Source organism: Leucoraja erinacea, chromosome 17 (genome assembly GCF_028641065.1).
Source record: "Leucoraja erinacea ecotype New England chromosome 17, Leri_hhj_1, whole genome shotgun sequence".
Classification (NCBI taxonomy): Eukaryota; Metazoa; Chordata; class Chondrichthyes; order Rajiformes; family Rajidae; genus Leucoraja; species Leucoraja erinaceus.
Window position 1 is genome coordinate 22121095 of NC_073393.1, and position 27950 is coordinate 22149044.

Below are 27950 nucleotides of genomic sequence, written 5' to 3' on the forward strand. Positions count from 1 at the left end.
GTGCCAAGCCTCGATCACCAGCATAGGATTCAAAGATCCACAGCAGTCTTTAACTTTCCAAAATGCAAGCAGCTCAGTGATCCCTGCAAAATACTCAAAATGGAAGAGGAGATCATTTGCAGCAGCCTTGCTTTAGAGGTTCCCTTTCCTCACTTCTCTTTGTCAGCTTTCACCCTTCTTACTCCAGGGTGGCACAATGGCACAGCAGCAGAGTTGCTCCCTAACAGCACCAGAGGCCATGGTTCAATCCTGACTATGAGGGTTGTCTGTACCGAGTTTTCCCTGTGACCGCGTGGGTTTCCTCTGTGTTATCCGGTTTCCTTCCACATTCCAAAGACATACAGGTCGTCCCTTCTGTGTGGGAAAGTGCTAGTGTACAGGGGATTGCTGATCAGTGCTAACTTGATCGGCCGAATGTCCTGTTTCCGTACTGTATCTCCAAAGTCTAAAGTAAGGTCTGAAGATGGGTCCCTGCCTTAGAAACATAGAAACATAGAAAATAGGTGCAGGAGGAGGCCATTCGGCCCTTCGAGCCAGCACTGCCATTCATTGTGATCATGGCTGATCGTCCTCTATCAATAACCCGTGCCTGCCTTCTCCCCATATCCCTTGACTCCACTAGCCCCTAGAGCTCTATCTAACTCTCTTAAATCCATCCAGTGATTTGGCCTCCACTGCCCTCTGTGGCAGGGAATTCCACAAATTCACAACTCTCTGGGTGAAAACGTTTTTTCTCACCTCAGTCTTAAATGACCTCCCCTTTATTCTAAGACTGTGGCCCCTGGTTCTGGACTCGCCCAACATTGGGACCATTTTTCCTGCCTTGAACATCATCAGTCTATTTCCCTTCACAGATGCTGCCAGACCCATTGAATTTCTCCAGCACTTTGTGATTCCAGCATCTGCAGTCTCCCTGAGAAGTGAAGAGTTGGGTTTGTGGTCAACAAAGTACCGATCTGGAATAGTTAGTGGATCGCTAAATTTTTTCTGCTGCTCTTATAAAGTCTTATAGTTATCAGACAATTGCTAGACCTCGGACTCTCTGTCGCTCTTCCCAGCTGTTATCAGAGAATTCCTGGGCCACCAACCACCTCATTGGAGACCCTAGGACTATCTTTAACCGGACTTTATCTCGCACTAAATGTTATTCTCTTTACCCCCGTATCTGTGCATCATTGATGGCTTGATTGAAATCAAGTATAGTTTTTCCACTGACTGGATAGCAGGCAACAAAAAAACATTTTCACTGTACCTCGGTACACGTGCCAATAAACAAAACTAAACTAACCATATATAGTCTTTCCGCTGACTGGATAGCACACAAACAAAAGCTTTTCACCGTACCTTGGTATGTGACCATAAACTAATCAAACTCCATCTAAATCATGTAGACAACATTAAACTTTCCTGTCCCAACTACTTAAAAATAGTTTGCCAAACACTATAAATGAGGATGGAGCAGTTTAAAATTAATAGGCGTATGAATATTTTACATATCAATGTTCCATTACATGATTAATAGTCACGAAAATTTGCCACATATATTATTGCTAATATTAATTCTCAAATCGATGACAGTTGGTCCAAATCACACGTTATTTCCATTTCTCATGTTCCCTCTTCACCTTGACTGAAGTGCCACGCACAACATCTCCTCTCACTCCCCCAATGACCACTTCCCCATTGACAGCTGGCCTTCCCAGCTGCTTCCAAGTATTCCACCATCTTATCTTAAAGCAACCGAGATGTTTAACCCTTGCATTGCCTGTAGGTTCAATGGTATCTGTGTCCTCTGGGTCAGGCCACTGAGGGCAGAATAACAGCAGGTGAGATTCACCGGGTCTCGAATATGTTGTATGGTTCAATGGTTCTTTTATTGTCACGTTTAACAAAGGTACGGTGAAATACATTTTGTTTTGCATAAAGATTTGTGTGATTATTGCCATACATAAAGACAACCCCAGATTGAGTACTCCATGCATGGAAACAGCCCACTGAGTCCATATAAGAGTCGCCAGATTTTGACGTCATTTTGCACAGTTCAGGCTGCATCTGGTCATAAAGGCTCGTTGCAGTCATCCCCTCATTCAGATTGCCAGCGAGCCGTCCTTCTCTCCTCTCCGGGCCTTCAGCCTTTATGCTCTGTGGAGGCTTCTCCTGCAGCCGACGTTGAAGATGCGAAAGTTTAAACTCGCTGGTTCTCCCACCCGCATCCAGCGTCCACGTCTCTCCTCCATCCACTTCCCAGTCATTGGGGGCGAGCGGGAGACGAGCCTTGGACCCACTCCAGGTGGGGTCTCTTGGTTCCGCCACTGGCTGTCTGTCAGGATTCAGCGACCGCTCGCACGGCCCTCCCAAGTCCTAACGCATTTCTGATGGAGACGCGAGGTAGCTGCAGATGCTGGTTTACAAAGAAAAATAAACAGATTGCTGGAGTAACACTGAGTCAATGACCATGCCGAATAAAATGCCCTGGGTTTGAGGTGAGAGGGGTAAGATTTAATAGGAACCTGAGAGGCAACATTTTCACTCTGAAGATGGTGGGTATATGGAATGAGCTGCTAGAAAAGCTCATCAGCGTCTCTTCTTCCTGAGGAGACTGAAGAAGGTCCATCTGTCTCCTCAGATCCTGGTGAACTTCTACCGCTGCACCATCGCGAGCATCCTTACCAACTGCATCACAGTATGGTATGGCAACTGCTCTGTCTCCCGACCGGAAGGCACTGCAGAGGGTGGTGAAAATTGCCCAACGCATCACCGGTTCCACGCTCCCCTCCATTGAGTCTGTCCAAAGCAAGCGCTGTCTGCGGAGGGCGCTCAGCATCGCCAAGGACTGCTCTCACCCCAACCATGGACTGTTTACCCTCCTACCATCCGGGAGGCGCTACAGGTCTCTCCGTTGCCGAACCAGCAGGTCGAGGAACAGCTTCTTTCCGGCGGCTGCCACTCTACTAAACAACGTAACTCGGTGACTGCCAATCACCCTCCCCTCCCCCCGGACACTTATTATTTATTTTTTATTCAAATCGTTTGCTATGTCGCTCTTCAAGGGAGATGCTAAATGCATTTCGTTGTCTCTGTACTGTACACTGACAATGACAATTAAAATTGAATCTGAATCTGAATCTGAATCTGAAAAGGTACAATAGCAACATTTAAAAGGGATTTGGACAGGTACATGGAGTGGAACGGTTTAGAAGGTAATGGGCCAAAGTATGGACAAATGTCATTATCTTTGATGGGGCATCATGGTCATTATGAATGAGTTGGGCCAATGGGCCTGTTTCCATGTTGTTTGACTCTGTGAGTATTTGAGTGAGTTACATGCTATAATCTAATTAAGGAATTTGGGGCAGTTATAGCTAGAAAATTAGATACCAAAATTAGATAGGATTGAGTTACAAGCTGGAATCTAATCCAGGGGTTTGGAGGAATGGCGGAGGGGAGTTGTATCTTATTAACAAGCATTCATGGCTTACTGAGATCGGATTGAGCTGTTCTGAGGGGTTTATATATGGAACAAAAGCTTGGAATCTAATAATGTAATTATTGTTACTCTGCTTGTAACTCAAGTCAGCAGTGTGTTCCCTGCTGATACAGGGAGACACGGATGATTAAATGGAAAGTATTCCGTTTTGCAGGACTACCATCCATCAAATGGATTAGCTCAAGAGATCTCAAAAATAATTCAGAGAGCAGCAGGGAGTCTGAATGACCACCTTAGGTCTTTATTTAGCTCTGCAGAACTTCCATTTCCACAATCGCTCCTGGCTGTCTGTCACTCTCTTTAGGTAAACAGCTAGGAACAGTTTCTTCCCCTTTGTTATTAGGCTTGTGAATGGTCCTTCCATAAGCTAGGGTACTGTCCGATTCACCTCTACCCCAATGCGTACACTACAGTATATAAGGAACTGATGCGCCGTACAATGCTGAGAACTATATCCTGCACTTTTTATCTTCCCACTTGCTCTACCCATTGTACTTGAGTTTGGCTTGATTTTGTTTATGTATAGTATTATCTGCTCTGATTGGAAAGCAAACAAAAACAAAGCTTTTCACCTTGGTACACGTGACAACAATAAACCTGAACCTAAACCTTCTGAATCCCAACCTAGTTTCTGTTCTTTTGCAAATATATCCACAAAATCTCTCTCATTAAATGAGATTAATGTAGTTTAATAAATAACGGGTAGAGGGTTATTGTTCAGTATCTAATTAGGTTAGGGTTAGAAACAAAGAACTGCAGATGCTGGTTTATAATCAAAGATAGACAAAAAGTGCTGGAGTAACTTAACGGGTCAGGCAGCTCCTCTGGAGATGGAGGATGGGTGACGTTTTGGGTCTGGATCCTCCTTCATACTGAAAGGGAGGTGAAGAGCTCCAAGACCACGAGAAATTGCACGGAGAGTTGTGGATGTAGCCCAGTCCATCACATAGACCAGACTCCCCACCACTGACTGCATTGCTGCCTTGGTAAAGCAGCCAATATAATCAATGAGTCATCCCACCCCAGTCATTCCTTCTTCTCCCCACCTCCCATGGGGTAGACGACACAGAAGCTTGAAAGTGCGCACCAACAGACTCAGGAACAGCTTCTGCCCCTCTGTTGCACGGGACAGCTCTAAAGTCTAAAGGAAAGAAGAGGAGTGAAATGTAAAGCTGGAGGGACACAGGATGGAAGATGACAGGGGACGAGGAAAGAAACGAGGCTTTGCTCCATCCCAACCTCTTTTTATCAGCTTTCTCTCCACCGTTCCATCATTCTGCATAGGGGTCCTAACCCGAAACGTTGTCTGCCCATTCCCTCCACAGATGCTGCCTGACTCTCTGAGTTTCTCCAGCACTTTGTATTTCACTCAAGATTGCAGCATCTGCATTTTTTACATCCATTTCACGTCTGTCTTCCGTTTCCTGTTACATCTGTTTAGACTTTAGAGGTACAGCGTGGAAACAGGCCCCATAGCCAGCCGAGTCCGCGCCAACCAGCAATTACCCTTTATCTCTTCACTCTTCCAATGCATTTCGTTGTCTCTGTACTGTACACTGATAATGACAATAAATTGAATCATTTCATTTTTTTTTTTCATTACCCTGTACACCAGCACTATCCTACACACTAGGGACAATTTACAATTTTTACTGAATCCAATTAACCTACAAACCTGCAAGTCTTAGAAGTGTGGGAGAAAACTGGAACACCCGGAGAAAACCCACGTGGTCACAGGGAGAACATAGGACACTCCATACAGACAGCATCCGGAGTCAGGATCGAACCCAGTCTCTGGGACTGTAAGGCAGCAGCTCTACCCCTGCGCAATTGTGTCGCCCCAAAGACCTCTGTTACAGCTCCTTTTGAACCATCTTGGTGACCAGCGTATTATGTGATCAAATGGATGGGAAATGAGGAATGCTGGGCAATGTAGAGCTGCAGTTACGATCTATATGGGGTCTGTCAGACTCCATTCTAGACTCTTGATTTCTTTTTTGCTTGCAGCAGGGATCTGCGTACTAATCCATTTGATGGATGTTTAGCCCTGGGTGTGAAACACTTTCCGTTTAATCATCTGATGTTTCCCTATATCAGTAGCCAACAATTGTTGCTAACTTGAGCTAAAGCTGAGTACAGCTCCTTAGATTGGCATCATATTATACCACATTCCAGATTGGAAGAGTGAAGAGATAAAGGTGACCAGTTTAGTTTATTTGTTGTCATCTGAAGGACAGTGAGGTACAGTGAGGTACAGTGAAAAGCTTATGTTTGCGTGCAATCCAGTCAGCCAAAAGTCAGGCACTTGGGCGGCACACCGGAGTTGCTCCCTCACCGCCCCAGTCATCCGGGTTCGATCCTAACCTCAGGTGCTATCTATACGGGTTTTGTACGTGGGCCGAGGGCCCTGTTTCCATGCTGTATCTCTGAATTAAAGTAAACTGGTCAAGAGTGTTTTATTGTTATATATCCCAAAACAGACAAATGAAATTCTTACCTGCAGCAGCACAACAGAAGTGTAAACATATATGTAAATAAATATGTAACAGAGAAAGGGCTATATATGAATACAATCAAGCTGTTCACAGTGCCCAGATAAAAGATAAAAGGTACTACTCAGTGCAAGGTATAATATTGAAGTTGGAGAAAGTGTGATAAAAGATAGTTTGAGCATCTCCAGTGACAGGTGAGTCCACTTCCTTGATGAAGCCTTGACGGCTGGGATGAAACTGTCCCTGAATCTGTAGGTGTGCGTTTTCAAACTTCTGTTTACAAACGTTAATGGGAGAGGGGAGAAGAGGGAGTGGGACTGCTCCTTGATTATGCTTGTGGCCTTGCTGAGGCACCGTGAAGTGTAGTACTGAAGTGAAGTTTTGAGAGGTAAATTTAATATGGGAATGTTTCTATGCTGAGACACATACTGTAGATTGCTCTCTTCCTTCCAAAGATTATTTCTTCTCTCGTTTCACTCCTCCCAGATATTCTATTGAGCAGCAGTCGTACATGGATAGACTCTTCATCATCAATGCCCAAAGCGGGGTTATAAAGACCACAGAACCACTGGACAGGGAGCTGACGGCCTGGCAGAACATCTCTGTGATTGCAACTGAAGTCAGTGAGTATCAAGCACTTCTGAGTGATCCACGCATGAAGTTGGGTCAACAAAGATCATCCCAAAGACATGCGGGTTTGTAGATTAATTGTCGTTGGTAAAGTGGCCACTGAGGCACAGTGCAGTGGCAGTGGAGTTGCTGCCTTATGGCGCAAGAGAGCCGGGTTCAATCCTGACTGGGTGCTGTCTGTACCGTGTTTGCACATTCTCCCTCTGATCGTGTGGGTTTTGTCCGGATGCTCCAGTTTCCTCCCACACTCCATAGACATGCAGGTTTGTAGGTTAATTGGCTTCTGCAAAATTGGGTGAATTGTCCCTAGTGTGTAGAATAGTGCCTGTGTAGGGGGATCGCTGGTCGGTGTAGACTCGGTTGGCCAGTGGGGCCATTTCCACACTGTAGTCTAAATTGCGCGTGGGGAGTGGTTACGCAGGTGGGATAACATAGAACTAATGTGAAAGGTTGATCAATGGTTGGCATGGGCTAGGTGGTCTTAGTGATACAGTAGGGGAACAGACCCTTCAGCCCAACTTGTCCATGCCGACCATCATGCCTCTTGTAAGGTAGTCCCATTTGTCCATGAATGACCCATATCTCCCTGAACCTTTTCTATCCATCATTATGTAAGATTACGGAAGAACTTTTATTCTGGTGAACCCACATAAAGGCTCTGAGGGAGAAAGGTCACAATTTAAGGGTTTTTTTTGCCACTTTGTACTCGGTAGTTGCGATCTGACTTAAAAACCTTTCCTACTTCCGTTAAGCTCACACAATTCCTCTGCCCTTTTTTTTGTCTGTTAATAAATAGTAAGATTAAACGAGAACTTACCAGTTCGAAGTTTGATCATTATTTTATGAGGAGTACGTTGAGGGAATACGTGAAGAACCCCGCCAGGACGCATGCGTGTCATTCTTCAAAGCAGCGGTGTGAAATCACAGATAACTGTAATGACTTAAACATAGTAAGATTAGAGAAAGAAATACCAGTTGAGTATATGATCATGGGTGGGAGCGGAGGGCACGTATTCCCTCAACGTACTCCTCATAAAATAATGATCAAACTTCGAACTGGTAAGTTCTCGTTTAATCTTACTATTTTACTTCGGAGTCACGTGAGTGACTACGTGAAGATTTCAAAGCTCTGTGATTTCATGCCATGGAAACGAGTCCATGCATCACATCTGCCTTAATGACTGTAGGAGGAATTGTGTCAACATAATTTAGACATGAATCCAACATTAAAATCCATGAAATTTATTAACACAAATTATAACCCCTATTTATGGGGTAAATTAAATTACAGAACTTAAAATTGTTTCTGCAAACGTTCCAGGTTTCATGACTGGTTTATTATAAAATAGTTGGAATGTTTTTTCCCCTGACCATCCTGCTGCTTTGAGGATTTGGTCCATTGGTACATCCAACTGCATAGCTGCCGATGTAGCTGCAGCCCTGGTGGAATGAGATTTTAAAATATTAGTATCCACCCCAGCCTGTATTAGAACCTGTTTCAGCCATCTTGAGATGGTCTGGACCATCACTTTTTTGTGTGGTTGCTTATGGCTGACTAAAAGTGCCTTCTCATTGCCTCTGATGATTTTCGTTTTCTCCATGTATAACGACAAATGTCATACTATACAGAGACGATCATCTGTTGGGTAAGACCTAAATTCTATATTGAGGCCTGCTGATCCCTGTCTGTTCTGCTTCACTAATTCATAAATATGAAACGTAATATTTTCAGATGAAGAAGTCATGTTGTCCAGTCTTAATTTATGTAATGACTGTACACTTTGTGCCTTGACCAATGGCATGAGCGTGACTGTTTTTAGTGTGAGTCTATGGAGGGGCAGGGCTGTTACTGGAGCCCAATTCCTGAGCATCTTCAGGACAATCCACATCCCATATTTGGGAGTGACTGGTTCTTGCTTTGTGCCATGACCAATTCCCCTCATAAGTTTTATTATGACTGTGAGTTTCCAACAGAGTGTCAGTCAATGTAGGGGCCATAGATGTTGCTAAGACCAATTCCTGGCGCAGTTGATGGCACAATAACTGACATCCCATCATAATTTGGGAGTACCTGGTTCTCACTGGGAACCATGGTTGATAGGCCATTAAAAAATTCCCCTCATATTTTTTTTCTTATACCAGTGAGTGAGTTCCAACAGAGCAGCGAAAATGACGCTCCGCTGCCCCAGGGTGTTCCTTGCCATAGATAAGTTGATAAATCACTTCTGGCGCAGTTAATGGCACTATAACTGAGCCCCTCATCATAATTGAGGCCTGCCAGGTATCACTGGGAACCATGGTTGAGTAGGCCAATCGGGTACTACCAAAATACCAGACGCAGAGTCCTGCTATATTTTCCTTAATACCCGACTGATGAGGCAGAAAGGAGGGAATGCATAAATAAACAATTTCGTAGTCTAACATGCTGGTGATATGACCCAGTACAATATGACTTAAGGCCATAGAATGCACCCAACATTTCCAGGTAGTTTATGCCCAGTGTGAGTAATAATGATGCCTCCTGAGCAGTCCATCTACCTCCACAGCTGGAGATGGAATTGGTGGCACCCCAACCAAGTGCACTGGCATCAGTTTGTAGCACCATTGAAGGGTTGCTGATAATGATTGGATTGAAACAAAGCCAAATGTTATCTATCCACCATTTTAGTTCCATTATCGCTTTGATTGATAGCTTCATTGGTCTGTCAAAATGACCAGCATTGATTTTGAGTGCTTGTATTTTTGCTCTCTGTAAATTTTTTGTAATGTAAAGGTCCAAATTGTGTGGTTGGAAAGGCATCCACCATTTTGCCAATTAGTTTTGCTACCAATCTGATGGATGGTTTACTGATGTCAATGAGGTTATTGCAAGCCTCTATTAAATCTCTAGCCTTTCCCTTTGGGAAAGTCACCGACATGTGAACTGAGTCAATGGTGAACCCCAAATAGTCCATTGTAGTGGAAGGCGTTAATGTAGATTTAACTGGATGGATAATAAACCCCAGTTTTTCAAATAACTGTTTTGTGGCTGTTACAGTTTGTTTGGCCAATTCCAAAGTTTTGCCCACAATAAGTATGTCATCTAGATATGCCATGACCATGTGTTTTCGTTTCCGTAGAAACGCTAGGGCTGGTTTCAAAATTTTTGTGAACAGTCTGGGGGCTGATGTTAACCCATTTGGCAGCGCTCTATACTGCCAGTGCTGTCCCATCCAGTTGAATTTTAAGAAACATCTGTGGTCACCTCGTATAGGCACTGAATAGTAAGCATCTTTTAAATCGATGCTAGCCATGAAGTAACCTTTGGAAATCAATTGTTTAGCAGTAACAAAGGTTTCCATTTTAAAATGAATATATTGTACAAATGTATTCAATTTGGTCAGATCTATGATGATGCGACAACCACCATCTTTTTTGTTTTTGGTAAATATATTGGACACGAATTCTAGCGGTTCGTTGGGATTTTTCAATTACACCTTTTGCGTAAAGCCTCTCCAGTTCAGCATGCGCTTCTGATTTCTCTTTACCAGAAAGTACGAACATTCGGTTCGGTATATGTTGAACTGGAGGGCCGTACTTGTGTATAAATTCTATTGTATTTCCCTGGATACTGCTTAAAATATAAGTATCGGTAGTTAACATGCTCCATGCATCCAGAAAGGAGTGTAATCTCCCCCCAACCTCCATGCTCCCTGTATTTTGTAGGGAACCAGACCCACCTACCTCCATAGTTACCAGTGGCAGGTTTACTTCTTTTTGTAAATCCTTCGTTGATGTTGAGGCGTTGGTGTCTGGGTTTGTGGTTTGGTTGATGTTGGAGGTTCGCGTATCTTCCAAGAAGGCCGGCCTGGGCCATGGCCTAAAAGACTCATGTTTGGTGTACCGGACCTTCGAGCTTTCACCAGTCGGCTTGTTCTACTGGTGGGTGCATAGGGATGCTGTCTGTGGCTGTAGTGGGTTTTTGATGAAGTCCCTTTTATGAGTCCCAGGGTTTTTGCTTCCTCATCGAGCTCCTTGACTTCCTTCGATAGGTTACCTCCAAATAGCAGTATTGGTGGTTTTATGTTCCCAGGTTTGCACAGACCCGCAAATTTCGGATTTAAAGTGGGTTGGATGGCATTCTTCCTGATGCTATTTATCTCGTATTGAGTGTTGCAAAGCAATGCCAGTGCATCCTGTTGGTCCTGGGACATGTCCTTCTCATCCACTGTGCAGGCGAATGCTGTTATCCCTGCTGTTAGGAGTTTTAATACCTTTTGGAGTTTGACATCCATGCCTCTAACTCCTATTCCAATATGTTTCCATATACAAGTATTGACTACTGGAACATTCAGGGATATACAGGTGTCTTGACGTGGTGTCCAATACAGCCTGTTCTTGTAGCTGGTTAAAAGGCATATAGTCTATACTGGCAGCAAGCTTTTGCTCCAGGTTTTGGCCAGTCTGGTCTGGCTGTATGAAGTTGGACATCATGTCCAGCAGATTTTCTCGTTCCTGCATCCCCTGCACACTTGATTTTTCTTCTGCGAACCCCTCTTCAGGATCAGCCCAGTACTGACCCCCAGTGCTCCCTTCTGATGAGGGAGAAGCACTGTGCAGCTCACGGTCGCTGGCCGCCCGCGGTTGCTCAAAGTCGGACTCCTCTGAGTCCACGACTTTGTTAGTTTTTTGTCTTGCCTTACCGACCAGCCGCGGAGTGGATCCGGCCGGTGCGGAGGCGACATCGGGCACAGCTGATCCCATTATCGGTGATTCAAGTGCCGCTGGCCGCTGCTGGCTGCCCGCTACTCCGCGGTCCTCCCCCACCAGCTTTGTCGCAGCCCTTGTTGCTTTCTTAGACTTGTCCATGCTTCCCACCTGTAAGTTGGTATAGGAAACACACAAAAAGACCGCAGAGTAACTCTTACCTGCTGGTTCCGGCTTTTTAAAACTGCCGCTGCGGGGGAACGTCGTTCCACCCCGCCTGACGTTTCGCAATGCGTGTAGCGATACGACACGCATGCGTCCTGGCGGGGTTCTTCACGTAGTCACTCACGTGACTCCGAAGTAAAATTGAATTGTCCAACATGTCTCAAAAGCCATGCTGCAAATTGCAGGAAATTATTGAGGGGATAAAGTATAGGATGTCTGTCCCTTGAAGATAAAAAGTAGAATGTAAGATGAGTTCACTCCAAAGTCAATTGCTTGTTAGAATAGAGATAAGAAACTGGCTTTGTTTGCTGGAAAGTCAATTAAAAGGTTCCTGAGTTCATCACCCAAGAATTTTCAATTACTTCAGAGAATAACTGCACTTTTCATTACATTTAGTTTAGTTTGTTTTAGAGATACATCATGGAAACATGCTCAGCCCACTGAGTCCCTGCTGACCATTGATCACCCGTTCACACTAGTTCTATGTTATCCCACTGTCTCATGCACTCCATACACACTAGAGGTAATTTACAGAGGTATGTGGGAGGAAATCGGAGGAAACTCACAGGGAGAACGTGCAACCTCCACACCCACAGCACCCGAGGACAGGATCGAACCTGGGTCTCCGGTGCTGTGAGGCAGCTGCTTTACCAGCTTTGCCACTGTGCTGCTCAAAATGTTCGAGATGCACATCAGAAGGATTCCTGCTCCCTCCTCCTCAACTGTTCCTTTCCACCCACTGTCCTGCCGGCTTCACTTCACTCCCTATCTTCCTTATCATGACAGAATGGCTACAGCACGATCCTCTCAGAATGTGTGCATTTATAATAGACCATAAAACAGAACAGCAACAGGAACAGGCCCTTTGGCCCACAAAGTCCATGGCAAACATGACATCAGGTTTTATGTTTTCGGTTTATTATTATTATATGTATCGAGGCACAGGGGAAACATTGTTTTATATACAATTCAATCAATTCAGATACTATATGTAAACCCAGTCAAAATCAAATGGTGGGGATGGTGGTTACCTTAAATTGGATATTCCAAATTCAATGTTCCTTCAGTTTGCGTGTGGCCTCGTTCTGGCCATGGAGGAGGTTGCTGATCTTCTAGAGTTTTCAATATAAAGGTATTTGGACTTTTAGACTTTATGGATACAGCTTGGAGACAGGCCCTTCGGCCCACCAGGCGATCACCCCGTATGCTAGCATTATCCTACACATTAGGGACAGTGTACAATTTGTAGAACTCAGTTATAGTTTAGCTTAGTTTAGACATACAGCGTGGAAGCAGGGCCTTCGGCCTAACTAGTCCACGCCGACCAGTGATCACCTCATGCACTAGCACTATCAGTTGCATTGGTGATAATTTTCAGAAGCCAATCAACCTGCAAACCTGCACCTCTTTAGGATGTGGGAGGAAACCGAAGCACCTGGATAAAACCCACCCGGTCACAGGGAGAACTCCATGCGGACAGCACCTGTAGCCAGGATTGAACCCGGGTCTCTGGCGCTGTGAAGCAGCAACTCTACCGCTGCACCACTGTGCCGCCCATACCTCAGATGTTATAAGCAGAAATAATCTCCACGGTGTTGGCATTGATCATATTTAACATGGAAAACTGTAAGGTGTTACAGTGCACACGTACGTTTAGACAGCAGGGTTGTGTTGAGATGATTTATAATGCGCGCAGCAAATCAGCTCCCATAGGGTTTCCTGGCACATTCTTAGGTCGTACCCCGTCATCTCCCCTGTGTGCGTTCGACACAGGGATTCTCTCAGTTAAATCCCCATTGTTTATTTTCCATGGCAGAAGAAAAATGAGGAGTTTTCTTTCCATTGCATACGAGCGAAGAACCTTAACCAGTTCAAGACTGCGCGTGGATAGACACAAAGTGTTGGAGCAACTCAGCGGGTCAGGCAACATCTCTGGAGGACATGGATCATTGATGTTTCAGGTTGGGACCCTTCTTCAGCAGTTGAAGAAGTCTGAAAAAAGGTCCCAACCCAAAACATCACCTATCCGTTTTCTCCAGAGATGCTGCCTGACGGGCTGATTTACTGCAGCAATGTTCCTGTTTCTGTGCTGTACTGTCTATGTTATGTGTTCTATAATTAAGATGGAACAATTCATAGAACATAGTGAATAGTGAAAGTGAAAGGCCTGGATAGATTATATTTGGAAAGGATGTTTCCACTAGTGGGAGAGTTTAGGACCAGAGGGAACAGCCTCAGAATGGAAGGACGTACCTTTAGAAAGAAGATGAGGAGGAATTTTGTTTGCCAGAGGGTGGTGAATCTGTGGAATTAATTCCCACAGCCGACTGTGGAGGCCAATTGCTGGGAATTTTTAACACGGAGATTGACAGATTCTTGATTAGTAAGGGTGTCAAGTGTTATGGGGAGATGGCAAGAGAATGAGTGGTTGAGGGGGAACGATAGATCAGTCATGTTTGAATGGCGGAGTAGACTTGATGGGCTGAATGGCCGAATTCTGCTGCTGTGACATGAACTTGTGAACTCATCCATATTAATTCCATTTAGCAGTACTTAGTCGGTTGTTTATTCCTTGGTGATTCATTTGCTCATCTCCAAACTTCATAAATTGTGTGAGAGTACTTATCTCTCCACCAATCAATCAGGCAGCTCATACAGATTCTGACAAAAAAAAATCTCCTGAATGTTTGAAAGTAAGAGAAAGATATTTATTTATCTGCGTTACTGCATTTACGGGCTTGTTAAAGTGCGGAAAGCAAGAATATCATAAAAAGGCACAATGTGTTTAGTGAAGTTTATTGTCACGTGTACCGAGGTACAGTGAAAAGCTTTTTGTTGCATGCTATCCAGTCAGCGGAAAGACTATACACAATTACAATTGAGCCGTCCACAGTGCACAGATACAGGATAAAGGGAATAACATTTAATGCAAGGTAAAGTCCGATTAAAGAAAGTCCGAGGTTCTTCAATGCAGAAGTGCTGGAGTAACTCAGCGGGTCAGGCAGCAATCCTGGATAATACGGATAGGTGACATTTCAGGTCAGGACCCTTCTTCATGGGGGATGGCAGGGGTGGGGAGAAAGAAAGCTGATCGAGCTAGAATATTATTTTTCCCCTTGACATATGACAATTATCCATCCCGACCTTTTCACTGTACCTCCAAAACCAGGGTCACAGTTTAAGAATAAGAGACGAGGAAACTTTATCACCCAGAGAGTTGTGGAATTCTCTGCCATAGAAGGCCGTAGAGGACAATTCATTGGATGTTTTCAAGAGAGAGCTCTTACGGCTAAAGGAATCGAGGGATATGGGAAAAAACCAGGAACAGGATACTGATTTTAGATGATCAGCCATGATCATTTTGAATGGCGGTGCTGGCTTGAAGGATCGAATGGCCTACTCCTGCACCTATTTTTCTATGTTTTTAACAATCTTGACTCTCGACTTGAGAAAACTGCAGATGCTGGAAATCTAAAACAAAAACAGAAAATGTTGTTAATACTCAGCCGATCAGATTATACCAATGGAGGGAGAAGCACAGAGTTAATATTTTCATTTAGACTTTACTTTAGAGATACAGCTTGGAAACAGGCCCTTCGGCCCATCAATCCACACTGATGATCACCCCATAAACTAGCACTATTCTACTACTAGGGATAATTTGCAATTGAAATAAAACCAATTAATCTACAAACTTGTGCGTCTTTAGAGTGTGGAAGGAAACTGGGGCACCCAGAGAAAACCCACGCAGACACACCTGTAGTCAGGATCGGACCTGTGTCTCTGGCACTGTAGGGCAGCAACTCTACGCTATGCCACTGTGCTGCCCCATTGAAGAGCCTTTGTCAGAGCAGCTCTCTTTGAATACTTTAAGATAGATAGATAATAAGCAATGGGGTGAGCAATCACTGGTGTTGAACAGTTGAGGTTACAGTCAGATCAACCACACACTTATTGAAAGGCAGAACAGGTTGTCTTGTCCTTTGTTGCTAATATGAATATTTTAAAGAAGCTATATTGAACATTGCTGTTATAAAAATTCAATGGCATAATTAAAATGCACCTATCACCAAGTGTGAAGAAGGGTCTCGACCCGAAATGTCACCTGACCATGTCTTCCAGAGATGCTGTCTGCTGTGCTGAGTTACTCCAGCACTTGGAGTTATTTTTGTAAACCAGCATCTGCAGTTCCTGTCGCCAAGCATGGCTGACATTGAAAGTGACAAATTAAAATTTGCAAACATTTTCATCATTGTTTAAATCGAATCAAAGGTGGATCATTGCTACCTGCTATCAGTTTAATGTAGTCAGTGTTAGTAACCCAGTTAGCCATGCCCTCTTTGTTTCAAATTGTTAATGTTAATTTGTGTTTATTGTGTGTTTTTATGTATGGCTGCAGGCAACGACATTTCGTTCAGACCGAAAGGCCTGAATGACAAATAAAGGATCTAAGTCTAAGTCTAAAAGTTAAGATTGCAAGCTTCATGTCGTAAATTGTCTTCTCCATTCTTCTTGCTGCGATGTTGTCAGATCTTTCACCTTGAGCTGAGAGGGTAAAGTTAGGTCTTGAACTCTAATGTGGTCATGAAGTATTTCAATGCATTCACATTTCCAAGTTTCATAGAACATAGAGCAGTACAGCATGGGAACAGACCCTTCAGCCCACAATGTCTGCGCTGAACATGATGCCAAGACCGCCCCTTATCTGCCTGCACATAACCCACATTCCTCCATTTCCCTGCCTATCCAACAGTCTTTCCAAAAAGTCAGAACTAGTCGCCAGGATCCATCTTGGGTCTCTGGCACTGTGAGGCAGCAACTCTACCGCTGTGCCACTGTGCCGCCCAATGGGAAAATGTATAGGTGACGTTTCTGGTCGGCACCCTTCTTCAGAGATTCTTCAGATACATTGGAAAGATAGAGTTGGATGATAAGTTGCTGTTCCTTTAGCTTACATTGTGGTTGGATTACATTGTGGGAGAAGGCAGGAGAAAGGGGTTTAGAGGGAAAGATAGATCAGCCATGATCAAAGGGTAGGGTAAACTCGATGGGCCGAATGGCCCAATTCTGCCCCTATGACATGAACTTATGCACCAATTGTTTTTTTCCATATGAAGAGTTCTTAGTTCTCATATGTAGTAAAAGGGAACAATGAAATTTGTACTTGCAGCAGCTTAACAAATCTATAAACAGTACTCAATAGATAGAATAATAAAACATACAAATTAATTTTTATGGAATATTTTAAAAAGCTAGTAACAAGGAGATCAGAGTGGGTGGGATAGTAGATGAATGTATCGGTAAGCTGGGGATCTGTAGGGAGGTGTTTGAGGAGGAATTCCCCCAATCTGCCATTGTTGATTATGAGTTACTGGGACACCCCTGTCTCAGTCTGAAGAAGGGTCTCGACCCGAAACGTCAACTATTCCCCCAGAGCTACTATATGTCCCGCTGTTACACCAGCTTTTTGTGTCTATCTAGTGCACACGGCAGGTTGGATTTCCAATCCTTGCTGTAGCCGATGAGTGTTTAATACTCAAACAAAAACAGATTGAAATCAGTGACCGTACACTTTCCTTTACAATCACCTCAGGCTGTCAATAGTGAATTTTCTTTAATAACTTCCCTCCGTATAAAACAGCAAACCGTCGGCAGGTTCCATCTGTCATCCGAGTTAGTGTCTCAAGGTCACAGATGACGACCGTGAGTGGCCATGAGGAAAAATAATATTCCCATGGCAGCAGCAAACACTGAAGATTTATGCCTGGATTTGGACCACTCCAGAGAACTGTAAGCTAGAGATTTCTAACAATCAGTCCTTCAAAAACTCGGTGAAACTCAATGAATTACCCCTGTGTATACTGGTCCCTTCGATAACTTTAACAAATAGGTGACATTCCATAGTGGCTGAGCTGTAGTGTGAGTAAACTACTAGTTGGAATCTAATCCTGGAGTTTTGGGGTGGTTAATTCTTCCACAGGCCCACCGAGTCCACGTCAACCCGCGATCCCCAGACGCAAGCGCTATCCTTCACACTAGGGACTATTTACAATTTTTACCGAAGCCAAATTAACCCGCAAACCTGTGCGTCTTTGAAGTGTAGGAGGAAACCGGAACACCTGGGGAAAACCCAAGTGGTCACGGGGAGAACATATAAACTCTGTACGGACAGCACCTGTAGCCAGGAATGAACACGGGTCTCTGCCGCTTTAAGGCAGCAACTTCATCGCTGCACCACTGTGTTGCCCGCTATATACCGTAACAGTATTTGAAAGAGTATGTGGGAGGTAAAGTTCTGAGGGATGTGGACATAATGCGGACAAATGGGACTGACTTGGATGGGGTAGCTTTGTTGGTGTGAATGAGTTGGACTGAAGGGCCTGTTTCTGTGCTGTGTGACTCTATGTCTAATCTTTATTCTTTTGCAGATAACCACATTCACACATCCCGCGCTCAAGTCGCTATCAAAATCCGTGACATCAATGACAATGCGCCAGAATTGGCAGAGCCCTACGAGGCGGATATGTGTGAGAATGCAAATGCAGGAAAGGTGGGTAGAATTGAGTACATTCCCATTGCATTCCACAGGATTGCTCCTTAGAAGGAATGAAATAATACAAAATTAATGGTTTCTACTCTAATACAGCTACACTGATTTTCTGGCAACTGGTGGTTCGCCCCCTCTCCTTTTATCCGGACAAACCCTCCCCCCCCTCAAGTCGCCACCTCCCGAAAGTGTGGCATTTAGGCCGGGTGAGGCAACCGATCTCAATCTCTTCAGGACTTTGAGTCGTGATGAGATCGGGTGGCGAGTCGAATTTGCCCCCTGTGGTCGGGGCTCTGGAACTCTGGCCTGGCCAGAGCCAGCAGATCAGTTCCCAGAGCCGACTTCCACGGTCAACTTTGAGGGCCGGTATCACGGCCCCTCTGATAATGCAGCAAGGTGCAGTTTTTTGACAGTACGATATACATTATAGTGTTGTACGAGAAGTTGGGGCTGCCACACTTGGAGTATTGTGTTCAGCTTTGATCACCCTGTTATAGACAAGATGGCATTAAGCTGGATAGAGCATAGAGAAAATTTATGAGGATGTTGCCAGGGAGTTGAGGAACTGAGCCGTAGGGAGAGGTTGGGCATGTTAGGACCTTCCTTGGAGCACAGGAGGTTGTGGGGGAGGGGGGGGGGGGAGTGATTTTATAGAGGGGTATAAAATCATGAGAGAAATAGATAGGTTAAATGTGCAGTCTATTACTCAGAGTAGGGAGTAAAGAAGCAGAGAACATACATTTAAGTTGAGAGAGAAAAGATTGTAGAGGAACCTGAGGGGTAACTTTTTCACACAAATGTTGGATATTTGGAACGAACTGCCAGAGGTAGGTCAGGCAAGTACTATAACAACATTCAAAAGACGTTTGGGCAGGTGCATGGATAGGAAAGGTTTAAAGGGATATGGGTCAAACATGGGCAAATGGGACAAGCTTTGATGGGGCTTTTTGGTCAGCAGGGAGGATTTGGGCCAAATGGCCTGTTTTTCTGCAGTATGGCTATGCTATATCCCATAGCGTTGGAAGGTATAATAATCATAGATTTCAAAAAATAAAGGTAATTGTTGCAAATTGTGCCGTCAGAATGGGAATAGCCAGTAAACCTTAATTGCAATTTCTGAACGTTAATTATATATATATTAATCCTATTGCAGCTTATTCAGACCATCAAGGGTGTGGACAAGGATGAAAGTGCCAATGGACCGAGGTTTACCTTCACCATGGCACCAAATCAAAATTTCACTTTAATTCAGAACAGTGGTAAGTGTTTTTCTCTCAACAACTCTCTGCATTGCTCTCTGCAACCTCATCCACTGTATCCGCCGCTCCCAGTGTGTGCTCATATATATCGGCGAGACCAGTAAACGTAGACTTGGCAATCTATTCGCTGAACACGTACGCTTAGTCCACCTTGGCCTATGTGATTTCCTGGTTGCCAAACATTTTAACTCCCCTTCCTATTCTGACCTTTCCGCCCTGGGCCTCCTCCAATGTCAGAGTGCCAATTGGGGGAACTGCACTGCATATTTCGCTTGGGCAGTTCAGAACCCAGCTGTTTGAGCTTTGATTTCTCTAATTTCAAGGACCTCCTGCATACCTTCCCACTTCCCCCACCATCCCCAACCCAAGTCATCCTATGATTTTATTAGAATGTGGGAGGAAACTGGAGCACCCGGAGAAAACCCACGTGGTCACAGCGAGAACATACAAACTCTGCACAGACAGCACCCGGGGTCAGGATCGAACCCAGGTCTCTAGCTCTGGAAGGCAATAGCTCTACCGCAGAGCCACTGTGCCACCGATTTATCTCAATTCAGAGCAGGGATCCAAGCTAGTCTATGACACTCCGTTGAGGTCAGGAGCTCCTCAATTCTTCCTGTCACATGAGTTCGAAGATAACCATTTATCTCTACAGTCTCAAGAGGTCTCTTGTGCAACTCACCTCATTTAATTTCCAATGACCTTTCTGACCCTGCTTCTAATCACAGAGACTAATTGGAAATAAAGATATTCTGATTGTTGCTTGACTCCATTACCACAAGTGATTGGGAGCTAATAAGATTTTAACGACACTCATTTGGAAATGCTTGCCTTGTGGATATCTGATAAGGAGATTCCCAGTCAATGGGAGGCAATCAAGACAACAGCACTTGAGGGATCACCACAACTTTCTGGTGTAATTATTCACAAATTGAAACAAAGGATGGAAGACGTATGATATGCTTGCCTTCATTGATCGGGACATTGAGTACAAGAGTAAAGAAATCAGGATGCAGCTTCATAAGGTACCATAACAACGCTTAAGAAGCATTTAGACAGGTACAAGGATAGGATAAGTTTAGAGAGATATGGGCCAAATGCAAGCAGGTGGGACTAGAGTAGATGAGACATATTAGTCAGAAATTACAAGTTGGGCTGAAGTGCCTATTTCCACACTGTGTGACTCGTTACTTAAGATGCATTTGGAGTATTACGTGCATTTCTGGTTATTCCATTACAGGAAGGATGTGGAGGCTTCAAAGGCGAAATCACACACACGCACACACGTGTCGGGGATTATGGAGAAAAGGCAGGAGAATGGGGTTGAGAGAGAAAGATTGATCAGCCACGATTGAATGGCAGAGTAGACTAGATGGACCAATGGCCTAATTTTACTCCTAGAACTTATGAGTGCCTCACCCCCTCTCTCCGAGTGACTCCTATCTACATCCCCCTCGTTCTTGCCCCATCACAAATCCCTCTCTGCTTAGCACGATCTCTCATTAATGCTCCATTAAACAGTGGCCTTCCTGAAACTTTAATATCCAAAGCTATCATTAAATTTGAACTAACCTACCGCACTAACAGTTCCCATTCTGGCTTTTTCATATTAATAGCTACACAAGGAGATGACATATCATAGCAGTGTAAAAGCGATGACATTTTTTGGCATTATTAAATAGCTTATTGCATTATATATGTTGTGCCGGGGAAGATCACATTGTGTATACGAGTAAAAGGTTAATAAGAAGCCTTCAAACTGTGTGAGATTCATTCGCCTCTTCCTCCTGCTGCCTATGTGTGTAAATGCTTAATACAAAAACATACTTTGGAAGTGTGGAAGAAAAATTGCTGTGTAAACTTGGGGAATTGATCCTGCTGGAACTGCCAAAGTGTTGGGGCAGACTAAGTGTGTAGGAAGCAGGTATGCCTGGTAGGTGTTTGTGGAAAACAAGGTTTGTGATAGTAACATGTGGTACAATGATGTTTTGGACTGTCATGATTGGGTGTGTCTGGTTCCTCGAAGGGTTGATGGAGATGTATATGTTCTCTCTGTATAAGGAAAGACTTTGACGTGACCTAATCGAAGTTTACAGACACAAACAGCGGCACTTGCTGAAATTTTAAGAAGTTTAATTTAGTTTAGTTTATTGTGAAGTACAGAAAAAAAAATTGTGGTATAATATCCAGTCAGCGAAAGACTATACATAATTACAATCAAGCCATCCACAGTGTACAGATACAGGATAAACGGAATGATAGGATAGTGCACGATAAACTCCAGTAAAGTCTGATTAAAGATAGTTCAAGGATCTCCAATCAGGTAGATGGGAGGCCAGGATTGCTTTCTACTTGTTGATAGGCTGGTCCAGTTGCCTGATAACAGCTGGGAAGAAACTGCCCCTGAATTTGGCAGGATGTGTTTTCACACTTCTGTTCTTCTTGCCTGATGAGAGAGTGACCAGGGTGAGTTTCGTCCTTGATTATGTTGGTGGCCTTGCCGAGGCAGCGTGAAGAGTAGATGGAGTCGGTGGAAGGGAGGTTAGCCTGCGTGATGGTTTGGTCTCCATTTCTTGCAGTGTTGGATGGAGCTGTTCCTAAACCGTGCTGTGATGCATCCCGATAAAATGCTTTTACATAGATCTGTGACTCTATAAAGCAGTGGTCACTTAACAACTCGCCTCAAAGCAGTTCTCTCCCACAGAGATCTCTGCGTATGTCCCTTGTCCCCTCTTCCCTACCAGTATCCTACCAGATACCAGTTCATTTGGATCTCTGGCACGCAGCTCTTGAAATGTCATTCAATTGGCCAAAAGTTAACGTTGTTACTTAAGAATTCTGATATCCAGGAAGGAAGATGCAAACGCTTTAATTAACTTTATATGAAGTGTGAAATAAAGACACGTTTGAACACATAAGATTTTGATGGGTACTGAAATATAATAATCAAACACAACTTTGAATTGGAACATCCATTATGTCTTGGGACATCTATATGAGAAAATTATAAAGCATGATATAGAATTAGTGTTTTAGGGTCAATAAGTTTACTCTGTAGTAATTATGATTTATTATACATTAAAAATGTAATTAGATCTAGTGGAACAAAGCTTTTCTGGTGTAGTTTTAAAGCAAGATTAGCTTGTAAATAGCTTGAAATAACATCAATTGAAAGCATCTTTGATTCTGTAGAAAAGGGCAGTCTTTCGAGGTGCGTTATATATGCTTCTCTTGAATCTATCCAAGTTAAATTAAGCAGGTTATGGAAATGGAACGTAGAACAGTACAAACCAGAAACAGGCCCATCGGCCCACACTGTCTTTACCGAACATGTTGCCACGTTAAACTAATCTCCACGTCTGCACCTAATCCATATCCCTCCAATCACTGCATATCCACGTGCCCATCTAATAGCCTCTTAAAGACCACTATCATATCTGCCTCCACCACCAACCCTGGCTCCCACCTCCATCTGTCCCCGCACTTTCACAAAGCAATGCCCTCTAGCCCTTGACATTTACAACCTAGGAAAATGGGACTAGCTTCCATGGGGGCATCTTGGTTTGCATGGATGAGTTGGGGCAAAGAGTCTGTTTCTGTGTTGCATGACTCGAAAACTCTAAATGTATTTCTGATGCTGAAGCACCCCTTTATTAGTTGCCTGATGGTGAGATTTTCTCTTTGAAATAGTCCCCAGCTTTAATAATTTCAGAACCAGAGAGAGCAGGTGTTGCATCTCCTGTGGTTACAGGGGATTTGAAACCTGTCCTTGTATCTCCTCCCTCGACATCATCCAGGGACCATGACAGTCCTTCCAGATGAGACATAGGTTCATACGCACCTCCTCCAACATCATCTATTGCACCCGTTGTTTCTGATGTGGGCTCCTGTACATCGGCGATACCAAGCGTAGACTGGGCGACTTTCGCTGGACACCTTGGCCTACCTGTTCTCATGGCTGTTAGCCATAGTAATTCTCCATCCCATTCCCACCCTAACCTCTCTGTCCTGGGCCCCCTTCATTTCTAAAGTGAGGCCAAACACAAATAGGAGAAGCAGCCCCTTATATTTCGCTTGGGTAGCTGATAACCCAGCAGTATGAACGTTGAATTCTTTAATTTTATTAAAGTGTAACTTAAATAAGCACTTTAATTCTGCCTCCGGTACAGTCATGTTCGATACATTGTAGGCTAATTGGCTTGGTATAAATGAAAAATTGTGTGTGTAAGATAGTGTTAATGTGCGGGCATTGCTGGTCGGCGCGGACTCAGTGGGCTGTAGGGCCTGTTTGCACTCCATCTCTCAACTAAACTAAACTAAACTAAACTAAACCAAATCAAACCAAACTAAAGATGCTGCCTGACCTGCTGAGTTACCCCAGCACTGTATGTTTAGCTCTACCAGCTGTGCTGTCTAATATTAGCACCCAATCTTCTGAAGAAAGCTGGGTTGACATATTTAGCCCAGGTTTGGTGTTTAATTCACTGGTGTTTTCTGCTTCTTCCCACAGGGCACACTGCGGACATCAAGGTGCGCCGGGGAGCCATGAACAGGAGGAAGCAGGAGGTCTACCTGTTACCGGTGGTGATCTCAGACGGGGGCTCGCCCCTCCTCAGCAGCACCGGCACCCTCACCGTGCGCGTGTGCAGCTGCAGGGCTGACGGCAGCGTGCAGTCGTGCAACACCGAGCCCCTGACGCTGCCCGCCGGCCTCAGCACTGGTGCCCTCATTGCAATACTCACGTGCATCATTATCCTCCTCGGTAAGTAGTCGGCTGGAGAATGAGAGGCAGAAAAACAGCAGAGGGGGAGGGAGAAAGTGGGTGGAATGTTTTGTAGGGAGAAAGAGAGAGAGTCGGAGAGAGCAGGACTATGAAGGAGAGAAAGAGAAAGGATAGTGGGATGGAAAGACAGGACAGGACAAGACAGGAAAGAAGGAATATTTCCTCCCACATCACAAAGACCTTCGGGTTTGTAGGTAAATTGTCCCTAGGGTGTAGGGAGCTCATGATAAAGTGGTTAAGAAGGAACTGCAGATGCTGGAAAATCGAAGGTAGACAAAAATGCTGGAGAAACTCAGCGGGTGAGGCAGCATCTATGGAGCAAAGGAAATAGGCAACGTTTCGGGTCAAAACCCTTCTTCAGAAGAACCCGAGGACGAGTTTATGATGAGAGGGGAAAGACTTAATGGGAACCTGAGGGACTCGGAGGATGTTGCGTATATAGAACAAACTGCCAGAGGAGTTTGTTGAGGCAGGTACTATAACAACATTTAAGAGACTATTTTTAAAAGGCCATCTTTCTGATAAACCACCTCTGCACCCTCTCCAAAGCCTCTCCATCTATGCTGTTATGGGGTGACTAGAGCTGCATGCAATACTCCCTTCAGGCAAGAGGTATAGAAGTGTGAAAATGCACATGTCCAGATTCATAGGAAGTTTCTTCCCAGCTGTTGCAAATAGTCGCATTGTCTTTCCGTTGACTGGTTAGCACGTGACAAAAGCTTTTCACTGTACCTCAGTACACATGACAATAAACTACGCTAAACTAAACTAAATTCCATTAAACTTAACTACTCCCAAGTCCAGTCGAACCAAAGCTGCTCGATTGTACTTATGTATAGTCTTTCTGGTGACTGTATCAGAAGCTTTTCACTGTATCTCGGTACACATGACAATCAACTCTGCTAAACTAAACAACTAAACTACTCCAGGTGCAGCCTAACCAAAGTTTAATAAAGCTGCTTGAGAGTACTTGTGTATCGTCTAACTGCTAACTGGAAAGCTTTTCAGTGTACCTCGGTACTCGTTACCCTAAACTAATTTAAATAAAACTAAAACTAAACCAAACTAAAGCTAAACTAAACTAAAACTAAACAAAACCAAGTGAAATCAAAGCAAACCAAACAAAACTATTCCAAATACAACCTAACCAAAGTGCAACAAAGCTGCACCATGACGTGCTGACTTGTACTCAATGCACCTGCTTTGCCACCAGTAACCGTCTCCTTTCTCCCGCTCGCAGTCATCGTGGTCCTGTTTGTAACGCTGAGGCATCAGAAGAAGGAGCCGCTGATTGTCTTCGAAGAGGAGGATGTGCGGGAGAACATCATCAGCTACGACGATGAGGGGGGTGGAGAGGAGGACACAGAGGCATTTGACATCGCCACCTTGCAGAACCCCGACGGCCTCAACGGCTTCCTGCCGCGCAAGGACATCAAGCCCGAGTTGCAGTACGTGCCCAGGCAGGGTTTCGGCGCCGCCCCCAACAGCGTGGATGTCGACGACTTCATCAAGGTGCGGCTGCAGGAAGCAGATTGCGACCCCACCTCCCCTCCCTACGACTCCATCCAGATCTACGGCTACGAGGGACGGGGCTCAGTGGCCGGGTCCCTCAGCTCCCTGGAATCAGCCAGCACGGAATCCGACCTGAACTACGATTACCTCAACAGTTGGGGTCCCCGCTTCAAACGGCTGGCAGACCTCTACGGATCTAAAGACGTGTGCGACGATTCTTAACATTCAGCACATCAAACTGGCCTTAAAACTTCTACAATAAGGATAAAAGCAGAGATGGAACGCTGGACTTGGACTTTGATGGGATCGGGCGGATATTCATTCTTTTTCTTTTCTTTTTTTTTCTTATTTTTAATATATATATATATATGCTCGATTGTACTGAGCACAGGAACTGTTGATGATGATTCCATCGTTTAGGTGTTGGACGTTTTATTGTTTCAAAGATGGATACTGTGAAATTGGCCTCGACAAGCCAAAAATCACTTCTGTTTTCCATTGGTCATCTGCTTCCTCCTCTCTGCCTCCAAATGCCCCATAAACATACTCAAACCACTCCCCCTCCCCACTCCCGTGTCAACAGGTAGCGAAACAAGATGAACGAGTTTGCTTCGCTGATACTGCTTCAACGATTACGGGGCAATAAAAGTTCCGAAGCTTTAAAGATGAAAACAAAACTGAGGGGGAAGCGAGCAAAAAAAAGGCATTTCCACAGAGCCTTGAAACTCATCAGAAATGGAAGATGCTGTCGGCAGCCAAGATAATAACACAGCCTTAAGTAATGGAGTTAGTCGCTGTATGGGACTTTTGCATTTGCATCACCACTCCCCCGGTGGTACATCTTGCTGTGACTTTGAAAGCTTTTGAGGGGCACAAAACTAATCTGTCTTTGCAAAAACGAAAGAACGAGATCTTATTCCTGTTTAAATCTTGTAAACTTTTTTTTGACTTTAAGTATTGTGTTTAATATGTGTCGGGCACATAATCTGTTCCCATCACAGTGACAAATGCCTGATGTCTATGTCATTTCTATGTGTCGATTTGTACAATCTTAAAAGTTCTTATTTTAGTAAAAAAAAACATGAATCTCAACGATACGAAACGCAACAAAATGTTAAGGCATCTCTATTCTATTTTATTGACAATGTACTTCCGCTTTATTATTGTGCTTCAGCTGGGAAAGCTGGGCTTTACAATAAAAGGATTTTTGTACGAGTCACTGTCCCTGCTGCTGGGTGTCGGATGGTTCGGGGTTAAATTGATTGAAAGACACGGCATGGAAACAGGCCCCTCGTTCCACCGAGTCCACACCAACCATTGATCAACCGTTTACCCCAGTTCCATGTTATCCCACTTTCTTATCCATTCTCTAAATTGAAACAGACCCTTCAGCCCACTGAGTTCATGCTGACCATCGATTACCTGTACATACTAGTTCCATGTTAACCCACTTTCTCGTCCTCTCCCTCCACACTCAGGGCAATTTACAGAGGCCAATTAACCTACAAATCCACGCGTCTTTGGGATGTTGGAGGAAACCCACATGGTCAGGGGGAGAACGTGCAAACTCCGCACAGACAGCATCCGAGGTCAGGATCAAACCTGGATCTCCGGTGCTGTGAGTCAGCAGTTCAACCTGCTGAGCAGACGTTTTACTAGCGTTTGATAGGACCATCAGCTTGCGATGGTCCCTTCCGTGAACTTGCAGGTCACAAGGACCCAGAGTCAGGCATAGCTCCCTGAGAGCTCACTTCATCTGATGAGAGACTTTAACTGAGCCCATCGTGTGAAACTCCAATGCTTCAAAAATACATTAATGTCAGCTTAATGGAAATTTTAACAGTTAAAAATCAATGGAGTTCCTCTATTTACAATGGAATCCAAGATCATCACACCACAAACACCCCCTCAGTCACGACTCTCTCTGAAATATCAATCCAAATATAAATTGTGTTTAGACTTCAGACTTTAGAGATACAGCATGGAAACAGGCCCTTCGGCCCACTTAGTCCACGACGACCAGTGATCACCCCATACACTAACACTATCCTACACACTAGGGACAATTTTTTTACAACTTACCAAAGCCAATGAACCTATGAACCTGTACGTCTTTGGAGTGTGGGAGGAAACTGGAGCACCTGGAGAAAACCCACACGGTCACAGGGAGAACGCACATACCCCGTACAGACAGCACCCGTAGTCGGAATCGAACTTGGGTCTCTGGTGCTGTAAGGCAGCGACTCTACCGCAGTACCTGCTGACATGCGCAATTTATTCTTTAATTTCCTTAAGGCTGATAACATGGAACATAAAACTGTATCGCGCA

General features: G+C 44.4%; 1 protein-coding gene across 2 annotated transcripts in view; it reads left to right on the forward strand.

Moving 5' to 3' along the window:
- Nucleotides 1-26837, forward strand: part of cdh11 (cadherin 11, type 2, OB-cadherin (osteoblast)) — a 123563-nt gene extending 96726 nt beyond the window's left edge. For both annotated transcript variants that reach the window (XM_055648830.1, XM_055648829.1), the window contains exons 8-12: nucleotides 6466-6602; nucleotides 17949-18070; nucleotides 19221-19326; nucleotides 23837-24088; nucleotides 25350-26837. In XM_055648830.1, coding sequence (XP_055504805.1) covers nucleotides 6466-6602; nucleotides 17949-18070; nucleotides 19221-19326; nucleotides 23837-24088; nucleotides 25350-25843 — 1111 coding nt within the window. In that variant the 3' untranslated portion in view covers nucleotides 25844-26837. The remainder of the gene's footprint in view (nucleotides 1-6465; nucleotides 6603-17948; nucleotides 18071-19220; nucleotides 19327-23836; nucleotides 24089-25349) is intronic.
- The last annotated feature ends 1113 nt before the right edge of the window (nucleotides 26838-27950 follow it).